This window comes from Nyctereutes procyonoides, unplaced genomic scaffold (genome assembly GCF_905146905.1).
Source record: "Nyctereutes procyonoides isolate TBG_1078 unplaced genomic scaffold, NYPRO_anot_genome, whole genome shotgun sequence".
NCBI lineage: Eukaryota > Metazoa > Chordata > Mammalia > Carnivora > Canidae > Nyctereutes > Nyctereutes procyonoides.
In genome coordinates this window covers 13,729,796-13,743,762 of record NW_026575041.1, presented here as the reverse complement: position 1 = coordinate 13,743,762, position 13,967 = coordinate 13,729,796, and the positions used below count along the sequence as shown (strand labels likewise).

Here is a 13,967-nt window from a genome sequence, read left to right as displayed (position 1 = left end):
TGCCTAGGACATTTTGACTTTTAATAAGTTTGTTGAATGAGTAGATACTTTCTTTTTTCCTGGACAGGTTATTTCTGGTTCAAGATACGACAGGGAAAAGGAATAGTGAGACACTAGAACACTAGATTTCTAGACTAATTTTGTGAGCCATGACTTCATTTAAAAACTGACTTAGAAGGTTAGTTTAATTTAGCTAAATCTTAAAATCTCAGAGTTGATTTCTAAAAAATGGTAAGCTAGTTTTTAGTAAATATTTTAGAATGATCTGAATGCAATGTAGATACCAAATTAAGGTTAAGAAAGTAATTTTTTTAAAGATCCTAATGATGAGTTCTAATTTTAGGATTTTTAATCTGTCAAAATTTACATAGTTATTTTCTGCTTATTGTGAACTGTTTTAGAAAAGCTTAGTAGAATTGACATGACCATTTAAGCAGTTTTAGCTTGCTTCCCTCAAAAAAAAAATAGATTACAATGTAGTTGTTTTTCTAAATGAATGAGAAATTTTACAGAAGACTTAGAACTAATACATTTCAAAGAAACTGAACTGTGAGGTTGTTTTGTTTGGACACCATATCTAGTTCTAATAATGACAAATTAAAGTTTAGACATAGGATTATTGAACTCAGATGAAGCAGATAGACTATATTGTGGAAGAATAATTTCAGCCTGTAAGAGTTGTTTAATGTCCTGTTAGAAGAACTCCTCTCATAGCAGTCTGTGTGATAATACAGTATGTTGGAATATACTTAATCATGTCTTATTTTTCTGTTTTAGGTTATTTTGCTCTTTGTACTATTTCCATCAAAATTCCCTTCATATTTTAACATTCAGGCGTGCTGTGTACAAGTGAGACTGTTAAAAGTATTAAAAATACAGGTCAAGTAACAGTAGGAGCAGAGGCTGTAGCAGTTGACTATTATTTTCCTAAAAGCTTATCATTTTATATGAGGAAGAGAGAGTAATGTTTACTATGAACCTCTCAATTTAAGAATTAAATCTTATCTTCCGTATAAAGCTATTTGGTTTCTGAGCTGGTGATAATTTCAGTTTTGACTTCTGCCTAATTGGAAAGCTGAAGAGTGTTTTAAGTCAAGAACTTTGAGTACTTCCTAATTCAATCAGTATATTTTTTATATCTAGGACATTCAGATTAAGATTTTTTACTTTATTTTTGAAATTAAAGTTAGGCTAAGATAAATAAATCATATAAATAGAAAGTTTTGATGATAATAAAGTGTTAAAGTGTTTTGTTGTTTTCGGGTTTTGTTTTGTTTTGTTTTGGGAATTAACCATTTTCCTAAACATTTAAAAAAACATTTTATGTCACGCTGCTTTTATAGCATGTGGCGCCCCAAAGGTATGAGTTTTTGGTAATCCTAATATCTTTTTATGTTTGTCTTGCTTTCATATGCTAAAATGGTTTTTAATAGCAGAGTTCATCTTTTTTAAAACAGATTTTGTGTTATTTTAGTTCTTACCATAAGCACTACAGATAATGTGTATTCCCAGTCACAGATAAATCGATGTTGAGTTAAAGTGAAGTAAGGTTTGCATGTTTATGTAAAAGGCATTTAAGATACCACCTAAAAATGAACGTGAAATAGAGAACACAAGCTCTTCTGTTCCCTGCATTGCATTATTAATGAGCCTTTGATTTTTTAAGAAATGGTCTGGAGTCTGAATAAGCAGTTCATGTTGAATACTAAGATGTACGAAGATTTAAGTTTATATCACCTTTAAAACTTTGTGTTGTAGCAAATCTAAAAATGTACAATATTATCAGCTCAGTACACTGATATATATCTTAAGCAAGATTTCAAAATTTAATTCAGGCACAAAAGAATTAATTCATTCTGAAGTTTAAGCTGCTTTGCTTTCAGCTGGCATGAAACATGTAGCACTTTAGTGAAAAACTCTATTGTCTCTGAGTAAATGTAGGTACCCAGTATTTAGGACCTCAGCACTATAATATAACTGTTTTAATCTTCAGTTGTTTTGGATTATTTTTTTTTTTTACTATTGTAACATAAAATTAAACTTTCAAATGAATAATGATAAAAATAATGGAAGAAACCAATTTTTAAAAAAGGTTAAGGAAGTTAGAGTAGTTACCAATCTAGTGAATAAAGTTTAAGTTGGAATAGCTGGAATATTATTATTTTTTTTATCTTAATGAATTTGTTTTTATTCTTGATAGGTATAGTATCCACTAACAGAATAACATCTGTATTAATCTGTAATATTTTGTCAAGTAGATTAAGAACTGTTTTTTCTTAGTGTCTGATGGACCTAAGTACAGATGCGCTTGCATGTTTCTGCATATTCTTCTCTGGGCTGTTTCATATAATGGAAAATGATTGATACTAAGTACTTAGATAAAACTTTAATCATTCATCAGAGTAGCAGATAACTAATGACCTTTCCCAAACATGTTTTTTCTCATAAACTACTAGATCTTTAGTTAAAAAAAAAAAAATGTGGTTTTTTTTTTTTTTTTTGGATGACTTTTCTCATGGCTTCTTTTGCATGAAAAACAAGAGATGTTTTGGGTGCAGCAATTACAATGTACTTTAAAAACTTCATGCCACGATTCAGTATCTTAATATGTACTTTCAATGAATTGATCAACTCTAACATGTTCTTATGCAAAAAGGAGTTTAGAGTGGTCATCATTACATTTTTTTTTACATTTTTATTTTAGTATAAAAAACCAATTTCTTATATCTGTTTTCTGCTTCTTATTTCTCAGTTACTTTCTTGGATTTTTTTTCCCCATTCCATTTATTGAAGCAGAGGGATGGGAAAGATTTTAAACATGATCATTTGAGTTTGAATATTATATCAGTAAGTTTTGGTACATTTGTAGGACTTTATTTTGGGGTATGAATTGATGTTCCATAGGAATGCTTAATTCCTAAAAAAGGTCCTGTGTGATATAAAAATGAAAGTTTTTTAAAAAAGATTCTATATAAGTCAGTGACCTCAATATTTTCTTGATGCTTCCCTTTTTTAAACAGTTGTAGGATTTGTGGAGCATTGGCTTTAAATTTATTGACTTTAGGGGGAAGTGTGCTTGTAGTGAATTAGCTGGTCCTGAGGCTATTTCTTTCCTCTTACTGTTTCATCATACAGTTTAGAGTAAGATACAGGGCTTAATACTATATTGTTAAGTGAGAATCATAAACTAGAGTAGGCAAGAACAGACTGCTGGTTAAAAGTACAGAACTTACAGGTTAAAAGTGTTTTACTTCTAATGATGAATGGCTTTCAGTCATTGGAATGATGATTATCTTGAATGAAGTATAGATAACAATAAATATCTGATTCTAAAATAACTTTAAAAGTGGGATCTAATAATAATACATATTTGGCCATCCTAATATGGCACATTACTTTTGTTATTCCTTTAGCAAATCATTTAAAGCCATAATGATTTGGCTTTAGAACTCTTAACTGGCTCTTCAGAGTAGTTCCCAGTCTACTAAATGGCCACCAGGCTTTTGTGTCTGTTCTTACTTTTTCTAAAATTCCTTTTCCTGTTTCTAGATCATTAGACCGTTTCTTCCTCTTTTTTTTTTTATTTCCTACCTCTGAACCTATATAATACCTGCACGTTAGAAATAGCCCTTTACCCCTAATTCTCTGTTTTTTGAAATTTTACATATACCACACACATATTGGTTGTTTATATGTTACTTGAATAAACATAGCTATGCCATGAAAGCCAGTACATTCCCACCTACGGTGGGGAACATGGTCCAGGATTGGTGGCTCTTTTATAGATGCGTTTTGGTTATTCTCTTTTTTGATTATTTGACTATCGGCTTCCTGGTGTTGGAGAGCAGATCTATCCTTAGTATGCTGCAGATGTTAATTGGACACATAAATGTTTTCTTCTGAGGATTCATTTTAAAATATGTAAAATGTAGTTCTTCCATCTTCATGATGATTAGTATTTTGCACTTAAGATTAATAAGCAATAATATAGCTGCTACTTTTCACTTTGCATCTTTTGACTAATTACAATACTAATTAATTTACTTTAATAAGCAATAGTATAGCTGCTACTTTTCACTTTGCATCTTTTGACTAATTACAATACTAATTAATTTACTTCCTTTCTTCATTTTGCTGTAATGCACTTGGACTGCACAGATCCTTTCTCTGCTACTGTAGATGCTGTTGATGATGCCATTCCAAGCTTAAATCCCTTCCTCACAAAAAGTAGTGGTGATGTTCACCTTCCCATTTCTTCAGATGTATCCACTTTCACTACTAGGACACCTACTCATGAAATGTTTGTTGGTAAAGTACCATTTAACCTTTCTTTCCAATTAATGTTTATACTGCCTAAATATTTTTTACGTATTCATTAATTATTTTTAAGGCACTGCAATAATTATTTTGGATTTTAATATCAAATTTTAAAATAAACAGCAGTAATGTAGTGACTTTTAAAATGAATATCCCTAATTTTATTTAATCCAAGTTTTTTTTATTTTATTATTTATTTATTTATTTATTTATTTATTTATTTATTTAATTAATTTATTTTTTAATCCAAGTTTTTAGGAAAGAAAATTTCCTTTGAAGTTGGGCTTTTTTTTTAGTGTTTTGTTCTCTATCGTAATGTGATATTCAAGCTGTTCAACATCATTGCCACATTTCCCCCACACACACACATTTTGTTTATTAATTCAGAGTTGGTTATAGGGTAACATCTCTTAAACTTACTGACATGTTTATGCATGCATATATCTTTCCCTCTGTGTTTGGAAGAGAGGGTGATTATCATTCTTAGTAGCAATCTTAATTTTTTTTTTTATTTTTAAACTGTGAATGGTACAATTTTAGATGGTCTCAAGTTCCATACATACACTATATCCTTTTTTTTTTTTTTTTTAAAGATTTTATTCATGAGCGAGAGAGAGGCAGAGACACACAGGCAGAGGGGAGAAGGAGGCTTCTCACAGGGAGCCTGATGCGGGAGCCTGATGCGGGACTTGATCCCGGGACCCTGGGATCAGACCCTGAGCCAAAGGCAGATGCTCAACTGCTGAGCCACCCAGGCATTCCCACTGTATCCCATTCTTAACGGTTTTACTTCATTGTTAGTCTGGAGATAAATGACAAGTAGAAAATGAAAAACAACTAAGTTTGCTTTAATTGTGGTATAAAAATCCATAAAAAGGTAAAATTTCACTCCAGAGTTACACTAGGAAATGTACGTTTTTGAGTATCTACTAACGTGAAATTAACATTTTTGAACCCTGCTGGAAAGATGCTAAACACCCCTTAAAAGATGGTGAAACTTTTATTCAATTCAGAGAAACAGCTTTTAAGGTGATGCAAATTTAAATCTTTGTTTAATGTGACATGCAGAAGGTCTTCTGTGTACCCTAAATAAATCATGTGGCCACATTCTGAACATTCTATTTGATACATCTGAGGGAGCAGAAGAGAGGTGACTAGAAAAGAGTAGTTGGAGATTTGAGAAAGTTCCAAGGCAGGTGTTGTCATTATATATAACTAGTCTCATAGCTCCAAATTGTAATAATTGATTGCAATTATTCCTTTGTGTCATTGTAATAATTACAGATTTAAATAAAAAGTGAAACTAAATTTCGTATTTTATTACTCTTTAGGAAATTTGTGAAATGCTGTACCTTGTTTACTTAATAAAGGGTTACTTAAGCTATCCTTGGAATTCAGTTTTCTAATAATTTTATATTTTTTTAATACTTATTGCATATGAACTAGTATATATTTAGTAAGTATAGCTTCTTGTGTCTTTTAAAGTCATTTGCTGTAATTTGGGATGTGAAACAGATATGTCTTTACTTTGGGGCTTATAATTTCCATCCTTTAGGTCAGAGTAGAGCATGTGCTTCAGTATGTCAATCTTCTGTTCACCCAAAATGGACAGAATATAAGGCAATAACCTTAAATGATAAAAGCCATAGCTGTTATTTCACATTGAAACAGAAGAAGTGATTAAAAATCTAAAAAAAGCATTGTGAGAGGCTTATTATTTCAGCTTTTCAGGGAAAGCCTGTGACAAAAGTATACTAGAATTGTCATTTTCCTAATGTTTCTTAAGTTTAAGGCCTGTGGGTTGGGGCAAGAGGAAGATCAGAAAGCACAGAAAGTTAGTAAGGTTGATGGCTGTATATGCCAAAGTAAGTAGGTGCATTTGAAGATTAAAATCATAGAATTGGTGATTTGGGGCTTACGAGAACCTCCAGAGAATGTTTGTTCAAGTTCTCAACTCATATTGGTAAGAGAATTACTACCATTTTATGGATGGATCAGTCAATCACCTGAGTTCCAAAAAGTTAATGTACTGAGACAACCCAGCTAGTAGGAGCAGAAGCTTGAAGCAGGAGATTTACAGCTTTGCTCTGTAGTGCCCTTTCCTTATGGAAATACAGACTTTATTTAAACTCTTCTATTCTTTGAGTGCAAAATAGTACAAATAAAATTACAGAGTATACTTTTTTTTAAAAAATCACATCTGTCAAGTTTTGTTAATAGCAAAAACTTATTGTTCAGTACTTACATATTTGTAAAAATGAGTACAGAATGGAAAATGAAAACCACTCATGTCAAACGAGGCATTAGTTTAGAACAAGGATCATAAAACGTTTAATTAAAGGGTCAGATTTTAAATATTTTTTGGTTCATGAGCCACTACATAGTCTCTGTTGCAGCTACTAGCTTTGGCACTATAGCCTGAAGATAGCCATAGACAATACAGAAACATACATTTGGCCGTGTTCCAATAAAATTTTATTTATGAAGACTTGCAGCTGTAGTTTACTTATGTCTATCCTAAGAAGAGGCTTTATAATAAGAAACCTTTTAATCCACGTTAAAAGTTCCTGAGAAGTAGGGTTGTATGATAAAAATTCCAGCAGTTTCATGCTCAGTGTAGTAAGAGCATGAAAGGACCACCCAAGGTATGTCATTCCTAGAGCTGCGTTGTCTCATTAGCCACTAGCCATTATCATTTAGACTGTAATTAATTACAGTTAATTTTTAATAAAATTTTTAGGTCCTTAGTTGTACTAGCCACATTTCTATTGCTCAGTGGCACAAATGACTAGTGGCTACCATATTGGACAGCAGATTTGTAAAACATTTCTGTTACTAGAAATTTTTTTGGATAGTGCTTCTCTAGAACAGTGGTCAGCAAACTTTCTATGTAAAGAGCCAGACAGTAAATATTTCAGGCTTTACAGAATACATAAGATTTGTGTTATATATTTTTTTATTTTCTTTCATGTTTTAAAACAACCCTTTGAAAGTGTAAAAAACCTTTTTAGCTCATGTGGCCATATAAAAATAAGCCTCTGCTTTTTAGGATTAAGAACAACCCAGAAAAATCAGGACAGCTACATAGATCCCCTCTAACCCTTTCAGAAGAGGACGTTGATCTAATGATGTAAACCTCAGTGTACTAAGTAGCTTGTCCTCATTAAAACAATCATAAGTTAAGAAGAGTGGGTAGTGGCCCCAGCTATGCCATGCCTATGACTTTGGTAGGCCTTCTCATCTGTAAAAGAAGACATCAGAAGGCATGTTAATATTGACTAAAAAAGCCAACTACTGCTTATTTCTCTAAGGAAATGCAGTGCCTGTTATTTTTAAATTTTTGTTGTATATATACTTTATAATGTTCATAATGGAGACGTAAGTGCTTTTTTAAGTAAGTTATAATTTGAAGAACACTAAGGTTGGACTTTCCTGTTTTTATTTTTGTTTTGGTTTTTTTAATTACTCCATTCCACTCTTAACTGTTCCTCCTCATTTTTCTCTTTTCCTTTTTTTTTCTGTCCTTCTCCCCTGTGGTCCCCCCCGTGTATGCCTTGTCAGATTCTTTTTGTGGCACTCAAGCTTATCCTAATACTACGCTTATGTGCCATGAGCCTTCTACTGTAGCTGGTTTATTCGGAGGTAGGTAATGGTATCTCTAAAGTTTATCAATTTATTTATGCAGGAGGGAGTTGTTTTCTTTAAAATGAATTTTTTAAATTTGATAAAAAATACTTGCTTTTGAAGAACAAATCCTTTTTTACCTAATTTTGTTTGCTTTGATTAAACATAGGATTGTTTTGTGAATGGATGCTTGTCTTCTCCCTACTTTAATCCATACTCAAAAGGTTCACATTTTCAGAGGAGCTTATAATGTTTTACTATTATTACAAGCTTATGGAACTTGAAGCTCTTTGTATAGATGTTAGCGATAGAACACTGAATAATTTTGATCTGAGCAGTTGTGGCACAGATGTAGGGGAAATCTCCTGAAAACATGTGCTTGTTCAGCACTGCAAAGGCAGTAGAAATGGGGAACTGTTTCCAGAGAGGCATGGCCAATTTTATATTCACTTCTGTCTTTCCAGATATGTTATAGGCCAGCGCAGTAGTAATGAAGCCCCAAAATCCAGCTGAATTTGTGTGTGTGTGTGTGTGTGTGTGTGTGTGTGTGTGTGTATAGGAGTTGATTACCTTAGTGCAGTTGGCATTAAAAGTAGGTTTGATACAACTAAAGAATTGAGATTCTTGACCCAGCAGAAGTGAGCATGATTAAACGGATTTAAAAATGGAATTTATGAAGACATTTGATGGAAAGTATGTGTTTAGAATCCAGTGAGTTTGCATTTGAATTCCAGTTCTACTGCCTTACCTGTGTGACTTGAAACAAGTATTTAACCTTTCTAAGCCTATGAAAATTGGGATGATAATAATGAGGTTTCCATATATGACTTTGTAATGTCCAGCACTACACCTGGTACATAGAATTATCATTAAAACTACTATTGAAAACCATCTTGTGTATGCAAACCATTTTATATTTGGAATATAGCTTTTACCTAAATTACTATTTAATTTTCAGATACTGCCTTGAACACTTTTTTTAATGCTTCTAGACTTTAAAATTGCCACAAGTTGTTGACCTTTTTGGCCTATAGCATTTACTACGAGAAGCTTAAGAAGTTTAATAGTTGAATAAATATAATTCATTATTAGAGCTGTAATAATAGAATTTTCTTTTTTCTACTTACTAGTTTATATATAAGATTAAATACTTAAGATAAACTGAAAACCCCTGAAACACAATTCTGGAATCACACAATTTGGGGTTTAAGTCTTGGTTTTGCCACTTAATTAATCTTTGACCTTGAGTAACCATGTTTAATCTCTTTGTTTCCTCATCTGTAAAATGAGGATAATAATAACTGTCTCCTAGGGTTATTGTGAGGTTTAAATAAGATACTGTTGAGAAAGTTCTTGCTTAGTGTTTAATAGGGTTTAATAAATAGTAGAAGTTACTTTCACAAAAAGTATGAGACCTAATTTATTATGGAACTACCACCAAAATCCCTTAACAAAACAGTAAATTTTTCTGGACAGTGTTTGGAATCCCTTTCAGTCCCAAAGTTTGTTCATCTTACACCTTTCAATTAATTTATAATTGTCCTTCTGAGATTTGCTCTGCTGGGCAGTGGTTTCTAAATTATTAATCTATGAATTAATGGTGGTCAGTGGTGGAGTTTTCACTGGGCCTTGGTGAAATGAGAGTAGGCAATATCATGATTTGTTTTTAAAGATTCATTCATTCATTCATTCATTCATTTATTTATTTATTTATTTATTTATTTATTTATTTATTTATGATAGACACAGAGAGAAAGGCAGAGGGAGAAGCAGGCCCCATGCCAGGAGCCCGACGTGGGACTTGATCCCGGGACTCTAGGATCATGCCCTGGGCCAAAGGCAGGCGCTAAACCGCTGAGCCACTCGGGGATCCCCTATCATTATTATTTTATACAGTTAACCTTAACTCGGAGAGCCTATTCATCTTTTTTTTTTTTTTTTGTCCCTAAATTTTCCTTTTTGAAATTGTGACAATAGTTTGTTTTTAGTAACTTTTAAAAATTAGATCCTAACAGTTTCCCAGAAAATGACTTGGGATAAAAGACTCTTAAATTGATAATGTTCATTGAAATGATAATTTAGAACTCTTACCTTGAAGAGGTATTATAGATGTTTATTGCTTAAAAGATTGTTAGTTTGAAATTTATAGCTTGCTTCCCTGATAGCCAATCAGCTTTTACAATTTTTTTCAAAATTTCTTTTTACTTTTTCCTTTTGTATACCTAGAGACTTTTTAAATTTGAAGTGCTATCTCTGGATTACTTTATATCCCTCAAACCTTTTATACTTTTAGGTAATAGTCTAAGAATTCCACAGATTGATATCCCCAGGGGCCTCAAGAAATGTCTCCTCTCTTTACAGAAAGTAACAAATAGATTACTATAAAAAATAGGCCTATCTGTGATACTAACCAGATTCTAGAAAGCTAGAGTCAAATAGCAGGAGAAAACAGGAATTTGATATGCTATCCTAGTTATAAATTATTGTATTTTCTAAACTTTGGAGGTCTAGCCAAGGTACTGTTTCCAGAATCATTCAAAGAACAATATGTGTACTTCTTATCCTATGATGGTAGCATGGGTACATAATTAAGCACAGTAGGTTTTTGTCTTCCTTGAGTAGATACATCAGTTCTTTTTGTAAGGAATTATGAGAAGAATCCTGAGCCCATGATGTAATTCTTAGAAGGCTTGTACACTTTAAAATGTTAAGTCTGGAAAATCTGGGAATCTCTTGATGAATCGTCATACTTACATACTAAATTATTTTATATTTTGATAGTGTTTGTGTTCTCATTGTATGGCCATTGTTTTTAAGGTAGTTTAAAGAGTTAAGTAATTATGAAATAACTTTTTTAAAAAGACTTGAGAGAGAGTATGTAGCCACAAGCAAGGAGAGGGGCAGAGGCAGAGGGAGAGAAAATCCCAAGCAGATTTTCTGCTGAAGGCAGAGCCCAGACTCTGGGGGCTTGATCCCAGGTGTCTGAGATCATGATCTGAGCTGAAACCAAGAGTCAGCCCTTTAACCAACTGAGCCACCCAGGCGTCCCTGCAATAAAAACATTTTTAAGAATTTGTGTCCTACAGAATACTCATGCTAGATCTAAAATGCTATTTTTAAAGTAATATTATTGATGTTTACCAGCTGTGTGAGTCATTATAAGTCATTGTTTTTGAGGATTTTCGTGGACTTCTCACCAAATCTTATCATACTTTTTACAGTTTTCTTTAAGATCAGTCTTTTTAGTACAATTATCATTATACTTTATATCCTGGTAATTAAGTACATTAAGAATTGAAAGTGAGATTCTGACAGACTGTGAAGGTCCTTTAGCAGAAAGTTGAGAGAGTGAAGAGAGCCTGTGTTTAGGACTGAAAAGTTGAACTTCTCCCTAATGTATTTGATAATCTTCTAATACTAGTTTTTATACACACACATATTTGGGTTTTCTAGAATTTAGCGGTGAAGAGAGTTTAGGAGCCATTTATGATAGCTTTCCACAAAGTAAAAAAATTCCTTTGTGATCCTTGCTGGACTATTTAGTTCTATTTAGATATACACTCAGTGGTTGAAAGCTTTCCAAATCATGTGACTGAATAATTTTAAATGATTTTAATTTTTCAAACCCAAGAAATTCAGAACCTCACTTCAGAAAAATACTACCCCTCACAATTGAAAAATCTTCATTTGTTACCTCAGGATAGGCTGGTTTCAGAGATAGGAGCTGAGTGTTGGCTTAATACCAGTAGCATCAGTGTAATAGGAAAGAAAAGAGTTTTCTATTTATGTTCTGGTATTTCAGAGTTAGGTAAATTAGCATGTTTAATTGTATAGTTGTCCACTTCACTGTTGAAGTAACAAGTTGAAGTTAGAGGGTGGGTGATCGGGAGTCGAAAATAGTCTTTTATTTATTTATTTAGATTTATTTATTTATTTGAGAGAGAGAGCAAGAGCACATGAGCAAGGGGAGGGCAGGGGCAGAGAAGCAGACTCCTGGTGAGCATAGAGCCTGATATGGGCTCAATCTCAAAAACCTGACTGGTTCTTGAGATCATGACCTGAGCTGAAACCAAGAGTCTAACGCTTTAACCTCTTTTACCATCCAGGCATCTCTTATTTTTTTTGATAGTCGAAAGGCACCTGGGCACAAGGGGGTCATGAGGATTAGTGGATTGTAACTTTAATTAGTGGATTGTAATGCTGTTACTTTTCAAATGAACTTAAACCATATTGCATTTGATTAACCATTGAAGGGAGGAAGGAAGGTGAGAGAAATAATGGAAGGTGAGTAGGTGACAAGACTGACTCCTGGGGATACTAAGCAGATTATTTTACTTTATTTTTTAAATATTTATTTATTTATTTATTTATTTTTAAAGATTTTATTTATTTATTCATGAGAGACACACAGAGAGAGAGGCAGAGACACAGGCAGAGGGAGAAACAGGCTCCATGCAGGGAGCCCAACATGGGACTCGATCCCAGGTCTCCAGGTTCAGGTCCCGGGCTGAAGACGGCACTAAACCGCCGAGCCACCCAGGCTGCCCAGATTCATATTTTTAAAAGCACCATAGAAAACTTATTTCATTACCAAGCGATCGTTTGCATTGTGTATATATTTTGCTTTATGCAAAGTCCTGGAATTTTAGGTGTTTTTAGTTTATAAAAACATCATCTGCATATAAAATTAAGGGAAAACATAAAGATTTTACTTTTGTAATGAAACAAACTCAGTAGTTCAACTTCAGTTGCTCTTTTGTTACTTTTCTTTGTTAGTAGGATGATTTTGTTGTGGAAAATGTCATTACCACAAAAAGATGCAGTAGTATTAAGAAACATTTTGCTTTAAGGATTGACCTTGTTTTTCATTGGGGGGAATTTATTGCTTTTTCCATTCTGTTGTCAGCATTATTAAGAGCTATAAATGTAGAGTTATTAAAGAATTGAGCTTTTTCCATTTTGGTTTTTCTTAGGATTCACTCCATCTCCAGTTGCACAGCCACATCCTTCAGCTGGCCTTAATGTTGACTTTGAGTCTGTGTTTGGAAATAAATCTACCAATGTTATTGTAGATTCTGGGGGTAAGAAAAAATTGTTTTATTAACACTACTATAATATTCTCATTTAGATTCTGTGTGAGGACAGATAATAATACTCTTCTGAGCATGTGTAAATAGATTAAACTGGGATAGCCAGTGAAGTTGTTCCTCTTCTCCTAGCCACTGGATGAGAATTTCAAGGAATTATTAACTGTTACCCTTTTCTTAGTGGCAGTTTGACTCTGGGAGGATTTTGTTTCTCCCAGAACTAAATAAGATCTTACTCAGATAGGTAAGTTGCTAATGACTATGTGTAGAATGTTGTGCTTTGTAATCATTACAATTTTTACCTTTACTGAAATGAAATTGGCTTTTTTGAAAAGTAGGAAAATAAAACCTTTGGTACCTGACTTGTTGAGTTAAACAGCTAGAATGTATTAAATATCAGAGCTGTGGGGGCTTTTTAGTATTTTAAGGATGGTTCTTTCTAAGTATGCTTGTTCACTTGTCTTAAAAGAACTTATATAAATTTTAGAGCCAGATTTCCATTTGTTTTCATTTAATATCTTGTTGATTTGAAGTTTATAAAGATTAAGAATTTCCATAAAATTGATTATTCTTACAATGGGACGACCTTTGATTTTGGTTAGTAAGTTAAGCCATTTAAACATATTGAGGCATTTTTTTAAATTTTATAATATATAATCAGTTATACAAAAAGTAAACAAGCTTATAAAGAGTATATATGAACTCTAAGAAGTTTTTTTCTGTGTGCTAGTAAGTTTATTATATTTTTTGATGCATTTGACTTTTTCCTTTTGAGTTTGTCTTTCTGGGAAAAAAGGATAAAGGAAATAGAGATCAACTGTTAATATTTTGTAAACCATCATTTTTGGTGACTTTCAAATTCTCTATTATTATCATGCTATTGAGTCCTTTAGTGGGTTTGTTTGATTGGATTCACTTTAGTTTCTCGTTTTGGTAGAT

General features: G+C 32.7%; 1 protein-coding gene across 8 annotated transcripts in view; it reads left to right on the top strand.

The window, feature by feature from the left end:
* The window catches only part of PICALM (phosphatidylinositol binding clathrin assembly protein), a 100,653-nt gene that overhangs the window by 63,406 nt on the left and 23,280 nt on the right, over nt 1-13,967 (top strand). For 4 of the 8 annotated variants that reach the window (XM_055320335.1, XM_055320333.1, XM_055320334.1 and 1 more), the window contains exons 13-14: nt 4,159-4,308; nt 12,915-13,022. In XM_055320335.1, coding sequence (XP_055176310.1) covers nt 4,159-4,308; nt 12,915-13,022 — 258 coding nt within the window. The remainder of the gene's footprint in view (nt 1-4,158; nt 4,309-12,914; nt 13,023-13,967) is intronic. The other 4 variants (XM_055320339.1, XM_055320337.1, XM_055320338.1 and 1 more) reach the window with 1 other exon arrangement.